The sequence below is a fragment of the Pipistrellus hanaki genome (genome assembly GCF_964339955.1).
Source record: "Pipistrellus hanaki genome assembly, chromosome: 4".
Taxonomy (NCBI): Eukaryota; Metazoa; Chordata; class Mammalia; order Chiroptera; family Vespertilionidae; genus Pipistrellus; species Pipistrellus hanaki.
This window is the reverse complement of record NC_140506.1, coordinates 92,994,526-93,005,046: the sequence shown is the minus strand read 5'-3', so window position 1 is coordinate 93,005,046 and position 10,521 is coordinate 92,994,526. Positions and strand designations below refer to the sequence as shown.

The 10,521-nt window shown below is 61.5% G+C and overlaps 1 protein-coding gene across 1 annotated transcript; it reads right to left on the bottom strand.

The window, feature by feature from the left end:
- Positions 1–342: 342 nt before the first annotated feature.
- Positions 343–9,892, bottom strand: LOC311620850 (mesothelin-like protein). The gene is made up of 16 exons (XM_084880543.1): positions 9,573–9,892; positions 8,692–8,763; positions 7,757–7,877; positions 6,908–7,028; positions 4,887–4,972; positions 4,634–4,760; positions 4,369–4,562; positions 3,954–4,044; positions 3,575–3,722; positions 3,088–3,281; positions 2,851–3,006; positions 2,616–2,743; positions 1,602–1,732; positions 1,434–1,528; positions 982–1,222; positions 343–527 (listed from the first exon to the last, which is right to left on the bottom strand). The coding sequence occupies exons 1-16, from the start codon at positions 9,619–9,621 to the stop codon at positions 412–414; spliced, it is 2,070 nt and encodes a 689-aa protein (XP_084736669.1). The 5' UTR covers positions 9,622–9,892; the 3' UTR covers positions 343–411.
- Between the last annotated feature and the right edge of the window lie 629 nt (positions 9,893–10,521).

Sequence of the window (10,521 nt, the reverse complement as noted above, 5' to 3'; positions counted from 1 at the left end):
GCCAGCAAACCCAGGCGGCCTTGGTGACTCCCCGGAGACAGCTAAGAGGTCTCTGTGCCGCTCCTCGGGGCCAGAGCAAAGGGACACACGCAGGAAGATCACCTTGTCCTTTATTAGTCAGCAAAGTAAAAAGAGACATAAAGCCAGCAAAGTAAGTGCCATGGAGCCCACTCCCCAGCCCCAGCTCTTTGTCCTGAAGACAGCGGGCGGGGCATGTCTCCCTCAGCCGGCAGGGGGCAGGGGCTGGGACTCAGTCGTCACAGCTCTGCCCAGGCCCCCTGTGCAGCTCAGGTGCTGGGAGTGGGCGGGGCAGGCTCCTGCCCTGCAGGCTCCTAGGCGAGGCTTTCCGTGCCTGGGGCTTGCCCCTTAGCCTGGGCTGGCGGCCAGTCACCTACCAGCACAGCGCCGTCTTCAGAGGACAGTGTGAGAACCAACAGGCCGCAGGGCACCCCGATACAGCAGCCACAGAAGGCTGGAGGGCAGGGCCACAGCAAGTGGCAGGGGCCCCAGGTGGGCTGGTGGGCTGCCTGAAGGTGCAACATGGAGAGAATGCCCATCAGTCCTCGCTGGGAGCCGCACCCAGGGCCATCCTGCGGCTCTTGGGCAGCCCCTCTCCCTGGGCTCCAGGCTCACACTATCCCTGTGGGCAGGCGGGCGGGCGGGGAAGACCATGTGTGGCCACTCTCCTGGGCCCCAGCAGATCTCAACGCTCCCCCCTCCCTGAGCTTTGGCCTCTGCTTTCTGCAGGTCAGTGGGTTTTGGAGGAGGTGATTGCACCCTGCGATAACTCAGTGGGTGACACAGGGTGAAGCCAGTGTCGCATAAATGTCAACTGAGAGGCAAATGGAAGAACTGTTGGCCAACGCAGTGTGAGATCGGGCACAAGGAGCCATTCGGGGTCCACGGAGGCCCTGGGCAGACAAGGCCAAGTAGGGGCAGGGGAAGGCCTGCTGGGGGGGAGGGCTGGATGTGGGGCTGTACCTGAGGTGCGGGTGTCCTCCCCAGGCCCTTCCCCTGTGGAAGTCAGATGGGATGTCCAGGGGGTGTTGTGAGTCCTGGTGGGGCTGGTGGGGCCGGCGGGGCCCCTGTCCAGGCCCAGCTCGTCCAGGGCCGACTTGTTCAGGCTGCGGAGCCAGGAGCTGATGGTTGGGTGGCTGCGTGCCTTCTGCAGGTCCCCCACGTTCTGGCCCAGCAGTGTTCTCACATTGTCAACGCTTAGGTTCTTCGAGGGAAGTGGGGTGAGGGGGGGAGGGACCGAGAGTCACGAAGGGGCCCAGCTTTAGGACCAAGGGGAGACCGGCAGGGCAGTGCTTCCCCAGGAGTGAGCAGGGGCGAGATGTGGCAGAACCAGCCTGGAGGATTGACCTGGGGCCCAGGGCTCCCTGGGTTGGCCAGCCTGCCCACGCCCCCCAGGGACAGCCCCCGGGGCCCACCTGCAGCACGTGGGGGTTCAGGTTGGTGAAGGTGTGGATGTCCATGGAGACGTTGGCCTGGGCCAGGCGCTGCAGCTCCTCGGTGGGGGCACCGCCTGGGGAAGGGAGGAGTGAGGAGGGGGCGGGGCTTCCGGAGGAAGGGGGTCTGTACTCTGGGTGGGGTCTTACCAAGGAAGGGGCGGATGAAGTCGTAGTAGGCGGCTGTGATCCTGGTGCTGCTGAAGGCCTCTCGGGCCTTGACGAAGAGCTCGTTCTTCCTGCTCTGAGGGCAGGAGGAGGTGTCCAGGGCCCCCGCCAGCCTGGGGGTGGGGAGGGGAGATGGACGGGCAGTCTGGGAGCCCCTCCTCCTAGGGATGGCTGGGCCTGGCCCTCTCTCCCTAAACCACAGGTGTCCTTTTGCCCGCTCTACTGGGCTGTCTCCCCAGAACTTATGTCCACCCCAAACCTCAGAATGTGATCTTATTTGGAAAGAGGCTCTTGGCTACGTAGCGATGTAATCAAAGTAAGATGAGGTCCCACTGGGTTAGGGTGGGCCCTAAGACCTAATGGCTGGTGTCATAGAAGAAGGAAATTTAGACACAGACACGGGCGGGAGATAGCCACGTGATGATGACAGAGGCAGAGAGAGGGTGATGAGGTCATAAGCCAAGAAAGGCCAAGGGCTGCCAGCAACACAAGAAGCTGGAGGAGGCGGGGGGGGAGCCTGGCCCTCTTAACTCCAGACTCCTGGCCTCCAGGCTGCGAGAGAATACATCTCTGCTCTCTTCAAACTCAGTTTGAGCTCTGGCGGATATGGCTCAGTGGTTGGAGCACTGGCCTGCGCACCGGAGGGTTTGCTGATTCCATTCCTTGTCAAGGGCACACACCTGGGTTGTGGGGCGAGTGCAGGAGGCAACCAACGGATATGTCTCTCTCACATTAATGTTTCTCTCTCTCTCCCCCTCTCTTCCCTCCTTCCTCCTTGCCTTCCACTCTCTCTGAAAATCAATGGAAAAAGTATCCTTGGGTGAGGAATAACCAGAAATAAATTTTAAAGAACTCAGTTTGGCAGCTGTAGGAAACTAAGACACTTGGGGCAGCCTGGTCCAGACCCCTCCTGAGTCTCAGCCTGCCCCTCAAATTCTGCCTGGTGAGGCGCTGGCTGACCCGGGGTGCAGCGAGCGTGTCGCTGGGCGGGCTCACCGGAACTCCGAGGGCCGGATGGCCTGGATCTGCCGGGGGCTCATCCAGCAGAGGCGGGAGCCCCCAATGGCCACCAGCAGGGTGCTCGTGATGTTGCCTTTGTGGTCCAGGAACTTCTGCAGGATGGCCTGGGGGCAGTGCTGGGGTCAGCGGGATTGGGATTGCTGGCCTCAGGGTCAGTGGTTGCTCCCCAACTCCTAGCCTCCCCACTCTCCCTCTCCCGTCCTGCCCTCACCTCCGTTTGGTTCTCCAGGGCCACGTCCGAGGCCAGCAGGGCCACGACGGTGTCCCTGGAGGTGATGTTCCACTGGCTGATCTCCACGACAGAGTACAGGTAGACCAGCGAGGTGATGAGCCGGAGCTGCTCCTCGGGGACGCCCCTTGGGTAGATCTGAGGCGGGCAAGAGGGTTAGGCCCACCCCTAGCGCCCGCCACCCACCTGCCTCCACTGTGTCCAGTGTCCAGTGTATACCCGAGCCAACTTGGCCTTGACGACCCGCTGGCACTCAGCAGGCAGTGGGTGCTGCAGCAAGGGGTCCAGGTTGGCCCTGAGCACGCGGCTGCCCAGGCAGGACTCGAGCTGGGAGCAGTCGTAGTGCACCAGGAACAGGTCGTCCTGCAGTGTGGCCGCTGTGATGTTGCCTCGGACGCAGGGTCGCCCTGTGGCTGGGGGAGGGGTTGACTGCAGGCTCTACCCTCCCTGCTAACCCTGACCCACCCGTGACGCTCTCCCCAAGCTTGACCCCTCGCCAAGAACTTGGCTCACAGTGGACCAAGTCAAACCTGACCTTGACCTCCAGCCCAGCCCTGGCCCAGAAGCCCAACCTCACTGCCTCTGGCCGGCCTATGCTGGATACAGGCCAGGAGGCTGGGAGGCAGGGGTGGCTGTTTATTGGGTGCCCCCACCCAAGGATCAGGAGTCCAGAGCAGCGTCCCCAGGCCATCGTGGCCACACTGACCTGTGCCCCGCTTGGGTCGTGAGGACATCAACTTGGCCTTGGCCCTGGCCTCAAGGAAGCTGGTAACAAAGCGCCTGGTGTCACGCTGGCTGAGCCGCCCTGCCCGACATGCAGCCACCATGCTGCCAAAGAAGCCCAGGCCCACGGCCTGGCAGGGGGTGCTGAAGACTCCCGGCTCCTGGTTCCTCCTCCCATCCCACAGCTAGGAACTCTATAATGGCAGCAACTGGGGATGCCACTCAGGCACTGGATGGCTGAATGGTCAGCCCTCAGGCCTAGAGGGTCTGCCCGACAGCCCTCTCTGTGTCTGGGGCCAGTTCACATCCCGATCCCCGCTCCCCGCTCCCCGCTTCCCCCCCGCCCCAGGGCACCACCCTACCTCCTGCACCTGCACCCACAGGCTGGAGCTGATGTAGGTGGCCAGTGGTCCCAGAGCCTGCAGCTCCTCCAGGTCCCAGGAGATGGGGGGCCTGGTGTGCAGGAAGGGGGAGCTGGGTCTGGAGCAGCACCCCGGCCCTTGGAGGCTGCCTGAGTGCTCAGTTCCCAGGGTCTGCCCTGCTGGGGACACTTTGCCGGCCAGACACTCCCACCCAGGCTTCAGGGCCGGGGTTTGAGGGGCCCAGTGGGGGTTGGCAGCACCCCCAAATCTGTGTGCCCCAAAGGCTGTGAACGATGTTAGAAGAGGGAAGTCAGCAGGGCTGTGGCATTCAGTGAACTCTTGGGCCCACACCCCAGGCTGCCTCCTGCCTCATCTCCGGGAGGGAGGCCTCGCAGAGGGGATGGGCCCCACCCACCCAAGCACGGTCCTCCCGCTGGTCAGTAGAGTGTTGAGAGCAGCCTGCTGGGCCGGGGTCAGCCGGGGGCAGCACTGCAGATTCTGCAGCACATGGGGGTCTGAGGCCACGATGCTGGATGCCTCCATGTCGCACACCAAGGCCCCGAGGAGCAGCAGGTCCGAGGCGCTGAGCCGCGGTGGGTGGGACACCCCCTGCAGGACGGCAGGTCAGCGAGGGCCCAGCCCACGTCCCTCCCACCTTCCTGCCCCGCCCCGGGGCCTACCAGGCAGGCCAAGGCGGAGTGCTGCAGGGCGGCCCTCTGGTCCGGCAGGTTGGCCAGCAGCTCCGTGTCCCCCTGGGCAGCCCGGCGGGTGAAGGCCTGGCAGTCTGCTTCCCTTACTTGCCCCAGGCTGCAGGCAGGTGGGGTCTGTTGGGGTGGCTCAGGTGCCCCTGGGGAGCTGGGGTCCCCAGGACCCAGAGGAAGCATGCTCAGTCTGCTGGGTGTTGGGAGGGGCTGGGAGTGGGGGGACGCTCACTTGTAGAAGAGCAGCAGGTCAGGCGGGTGCCGCGGGAAGTCACTCTGGAGGCCATGCAGGGCGGCCAGGTTGGCCAGGCAGCTGAGCTGGGTAGGGTGAATGATGCCTCACTCCCTCGCCAGCCCCTTCCTCTCCGCCATGTCACACTCCCCCTCAGTTAGGCCTTTGGGACCATGACCCCTATGCCCGGCCCCATAGCCATCTAGTTCCCTCCTCCCACCTGCCTGCTCTGTGCCACCTGGACTTGATGGCCTCCGCTGCCTGCCTCGACCTCCACATCAGAATGGCCTCAGATGGGTCAAACCCAGCCTGAATATAACTGTCCCCCCGACCCCAGCCCCGGGCTGGCATTCAGGCCCTGTCCACCCCTGCCCACTGCACCATGAGGCTCTTTCCAATGCAACCCTGCCCTGACTCCCTGTATGGCCTGGCCTCCTTTGAGGTCATTTCAAATTTATTGCTAGTTGTTTTTCTTCTTTTATTTTTGTATGTTTCTTCCTTTTATTACTAGACTAGAGGCCCGGTGCACAAAATTCGTACACGGCGGGAGGGGGAGAGTATCCCTCAGCCTGGCCTGCACCCTCTCCAATCTGGAACCCCTCGAAGGATGTCCAACTGTTGGTTTACAGGGATCGGGCCTAAACCAGCAGTTGGATATCCCTCTTGCAATCCAGGACTGCTGGCTCCTAACTGCTCGCCTGCCTGCCTGCCTGCCTGCCTGATTGCCCCTAACCACTCTGCCTGCCGGCCTGCTAGCCCCTAACTGTGCCCTGCCAACCTGATCGCCCTCAACTATTCCCATGTCAGTATGCTCGCCCCCAACTGACCCCTGCTGGCCTGCTCACTCCAAACTGCCCCCCACCCCCATTTCCTGATCACCTCCAACTGACTCCCACTGATAGGGTGAGGAGCTGAGGGCTGTTTTCAGGCTGGCCATGCCCCTAGCAATCCAGGCTCACAGCCCCTCCTTTTTTAAATTTATTATTATTATTATTATTATTATTATTTTTTTTTAAATATATTTTATTGATTTTGTACAGAGAGGAAGGGAGAGAGACAGAGAGTTAGAAACATCGATGAGAGAGAGTCATCGATCAGCTGCCTCCTGCACACCCCGCACTGGAGATATGCCCGCAACCAAGGTACATGCCCCCGACCGGAATCGAACCCGGGACCCTTCAGTCCCCAAGCCGACGCTCTATCCATTGAGCCAAACCGGTTTCGGCTATTATTATTTTTTTTGGTGCCTCCTTGAGTGGAGGCCAGGGCTGGCCAGGGTGGGCGGAAAGCTTAGCTTCCTCCATTGCTAGGGGAAACCCAAGCCTCCTGTTCACTCCAGCTCCGTGGCTGCCACCATCTTAGTTGGGCTAATTTGCATACTCGCTCCTGATCAGCTGTGGGTGTAGCAGAGTGATGGTCAATTTGCACGCTTCTCTTTCATTAGTGTAGATTTATATTAACTTTATAATGAGAATGATGGATATCCTTTCTTCCTTTCTTTCCCCCTTCCTTCCAACTCAGGGCAGGCCATGCTTACGTGAGCTGTGAATTGAGGTGGGCTGAGCTGGCCCCCTCTCATGGCCCAGGTGGGGGAAAGGCCAGCAGGCTGGAAGATATATCCCAAGGGCCAGAGGGAAGATCTACCTCAAGGAGGCAGCACATGCCAGAAGGAGGCAGAAAGAGGCCAGTGCAGCCTGGTGAACAAGCCCTCACCCAGCCACAAACAGGCTGGGGTCTGTGGGCAATTGGCAGAGGAGTCCTGGCAACAACCCAAAGTGGGCCATACTGGAGGTGGGCAGGCTCCTGATACCTTGGAGTCAGCCTAAGAGATGCCTCTTAGTTGGCTGTGAAATTGGCAGGTTGGCATAGAGACCGGCCCGGCCGAACAGTCCTGGCCCTTGTTGGCCTGTGTCCTCTGCCGGGGACACTCTCCTTTTCTACCCATAACCAGGGCCCTTCTCCTGGGAGCCTGTTCTTGCCTTCAACACCCCAGTCCACTCATGCCAACCAGGGCTTCTTACCTGCCAGGCTTTGAGGAGCACCTGCTGCGATGCCATCCTCCTGATCAGAGCTGAAAGCTGGTCCTGGGACAGCTGGCTGGCTGCCTGGCACCGGAAGCCTTGTAGGAGGGAGGTGTTGGCACTGAGCAGAAGGAGGCAGGTGGTGAGGGTGGAGGTGGGGGCGGGAGGAGAAGCCCAGACGGCAGCATGCAGGGTGGAGGTTAGACTCTCAACACCAAAGGAATAAGACACAGGAAGTATGGCAGGCTGGGCTTTAACCTGGGTCTCTGGGTCACAGCTTTAACCCAGGGGTCTCTGGGGCTTTAACCTGGGTCCAGTGGTCCAACTGGGCCTCCAGCCTTGTCTGGTCAGTCAACTGATTGATCAGTTGATGGCTAATCAATGACCTCCAACTCCCCAGGATGGAGAGGACAGCCGAGCCTAAGCACGAACCCCCCGGAAAGTGCATGGAAACAATGTAGGGTCTGTTTGGGGCCTGAGGGGGCAGCAAAGCCTCAGCGTAGAAGGAAGTATTAGGACTCAGGATGAGCAGTGATCACCTGCCAGGCCGAGGGGAGCAGTGGGAGCAGAGGGGGTCTCAGGAGGGACCCTAGCCGCAGCCAGCTTTGATGGCCTGGGCTCCTGACACTGATGTAGGATACTGAACTCTGGCCATTTAAGGGCAAGATGGATGAGTGACCTGGATCTGAGTGGGTGATGGCCAGGCTTCCGGTTCAGAGCCGGAAGTCGGGGGCCACAGCCAGGCCTGGTCATTGTCTGCAGCCCCTGGAGGTGGTCCCTCCTTCTCACCCACCCCCTCCTCCAGGCCTGCCAGGGAGCCAGCTGCAGGCGGGCAGGGAGGGCACTCACCTGGCCCACAGGTCGGCCCTGCTGTGAGCCCGCCCTTCCTGGGAGAAGGCCTCGGCGTGGGGACCAGCGCAGTGAGTGGTGAGCCACATGCAGAGGACCAGGCCCCGGCTCACCAGAGCACCTGGAACAGAACAGGCCGTAAGCGGAGGGCTGAGCCCTGCTGAGGGAGCACGTGTGGGAGGTCCAGCGGGGGGTTGGCCCAGGGACCCTGTGATCCTGTGTCCTGGGTGGACCTGTGACTATCCCAACATGGAGACCTCGGACGCCATGTGGCCCTGATCACCTGTGTGTAGCAGCCTAGGCCTGAGCATGGTGTGTCTGACTATCCATGTGTCTGTCGGACACTGCATGCGTGTGTTCCCAATGGCATGTACATGTGATGTGCACATGTGTATGGTGGCACATACACGCCTGCGGTGGCATGTATGCCCAATATAATGCATATCTGGTGGTGTGGCAGTTTACATGTGTGTGATGATGTGTACCTATGTGCAGCTGGTGGCGTGTGTCCTTTTTTGTGTGTCTGGAAGCATGTGTACACAGATGTGATGGACTGTACATGTGCCCGCCAATGGTCACAGATGTGTGATGAGATATACACGGGTGGACTGTGTGTACACATGCACTGGTACTTTCTATCCTTGTGGCTCTGTCCTCACAGTTTGAGACCCAAGACCCTCAAACACAGGGAATGGGGTCGACCACTTCCTCCTGAGCCCCTTCTAGCCGTGACCTCTCCTTGTCCCCTCTCACCCCCCCAGGCCCAGTGCCCTGCCTGCCTTTCTCCTTCCCTTCCCTGAGCCCCAGCTGGCCATGGGGCATCCTGGGCAGGGCCTCGATCGCAGGCTTGGGAGGACATGGCGGCCGGCAGGTGAATTCGCCCACCTCTGCCGCCATGCCGCCCGGGAGCCCCTTCCCTGAGAGCGTCAGCACACCTGCTCCGGGGCCCATGGCTGTGCACGGTGCACGGCGGGCGCTGGGGTCACAGGCAGCGGGTCCAGGACAAGCTGGAGAGGAGACAGGAAGTGATGAGGCCGCCCCCACCGGCTTCCCTACCAGCCTTGGCTGAGGGGCACAGACAGGAAGGGCTTCTGTCCAGCGTCACACAGGATGGGTGCCCTGCAGGGCAGGCAGCCTGAGCCAGGCTGCTGCTGTGTCTCTGCCTTTAGGGAGGGGTACACCCCAAAAACAAGCATCTTTGGAACAAAAGGGAGCCGCTCTAGGGGGAGCCAGGCCTTTCTTATAGCAAGTTGGGGCTCAGGGGACCCACCGGCTGTGGCTTGGGTTGTGGTGTCTCCAATGAAGAGATCTCTTGACAGCTACAGGGGAGGGGGCAGCAGTCCCGGTGAGTCCCCACAGGTCGCTGGGGGAGACCTGGTGGCTCCCAACCTTCCCCGAAAGGCCATGGCTTCGCTTCCCATCTGGGTGGCCCGGGCAGCTCTCTCCCCTTCTCTGGGCCTAAGTCCTGGTCACAGACACAGCCCACAGTGCAGCCCCCTCCCCCCTCCCTGGGCAGGCCTGTCTGTGGTGGGACCAAAGCTCTGAAGCTTGGGGACTCAGGTCCTGGGAGGTGAGGGACAACTGGGAGGCTGGCCCACACTGCCCACTCCTGGGCACACCCTTGCACAGTCTCACAGTTTGGGGTGCCAGTGGGCCTCCAGATTCCACATGGACCAGGAGCAAGACAGGGAGGTTACCCCCGACGCGGGGGGCATAATGGAGGCTCAGTTACCTGCCCAGGCCTGCAGATACCAGACTAGAAGCCTGGTCCTGGGGTCCAGCTGGTGATGGCCCCACCCCGGCCCCTACCCCTCACCTGAGCACAAAGAACTTCCGGTGGAGGGTGGTGCTCTGGAGCCAGGCATCGGCTGTTGGATGCAGAGGGCTGTAACCAGGTGCCAGACACTAGCTGTCCCAGTCCGCGGAGCATGTCAGCCCTTGCAGCTGAGCCCTGGGGCACGGGGGTGGTGCAGGGTTGGAGCGCCAGGGTCCCCGCTCACCTCCACTCCTCACCAGCACCCTGTCTGTCAGCCACCGGCTCCCGCAGTGACGCTCCCAGGCCGGTGCAGGGGAGGGGCTGGGCTGTGCCAGGTGATGCTCCTCTATTGGCCCCTGGGGCCCCAGCACTGTGGCACCTGCTCCTCAGCCCCAGGAGAGAGAGATGCTGAGCACATGGTTGGCAGCTACCCAGCGTAACCCCTTCCCATGGAGCGGTCCTGCCTCGAGGGTGGTGTGTGCGTTCATACACAGGTATCTCTGCCTTCACCGTGTGTGCCAGTGTCTGCCTGTGCACACAGGTGCCTGTGTGTGTGTGTGCCTGGGAGCATGCACACCTCTGTGCGTGTGTCCCCTCCATGTGGTGCCTCGGTTTGGTGCCGTGTGTGGCAGTGTTTCTGTGCTGTGGATGCTGGAGCAGAGCCAGGCAGGAGTAGACACACAGCTGAGTACCAGGAGCGGGGAGGGCATGTGGGCACCAGGTGGGCAGCCTTGATGATGGAGAGTGTACCACACTTGCTCTGGGGCCAGTCCACCAAGCAGACCTCCAAGGCTGAACAGGAGGGGTGACTTCAGGAGGGACTTCCCGACCTGCCTACAGCCCGGGTTCAGCTGCCGGATGACCACCATCTGCATTACAGGCGGCGTGTGCCCAGCCAGCCAGCGTCATGGCCAAGCAGAGGCACTGACCCCAGCCTGGGGGCTGATAGCTGGAGGGATCGCTCTTGGCTCGTGCACAGCCCCATGGGAGTCCAGGTTCTGGCTGAGGG

Bases quoted from the DNA above. Each gene is read 5' to 3' on its own strand.
- LOC311620850 (XM_084880543.1), bottom strand. From the start codon at position 9,621: ATGCCTGGCTCCAGAGCACCACCCTCCACCGGAAGTTCTTTGTGCTCA. The intron at 3,723-3,953 runs GTAGGGTGGTGC...ACCCCCTGCCAG, and splicing joins TGTGGGTGCAGGTGCAGGAG to GCCGTGGGCCTGGGCTTCTT. The intron at 528-981 runs GTACAGCCCCAC...TTGCACCTTCAG, and splicing joins GGAGGACACCCGCACCTCAG to GCAGCCCACCAGCCCACCTG.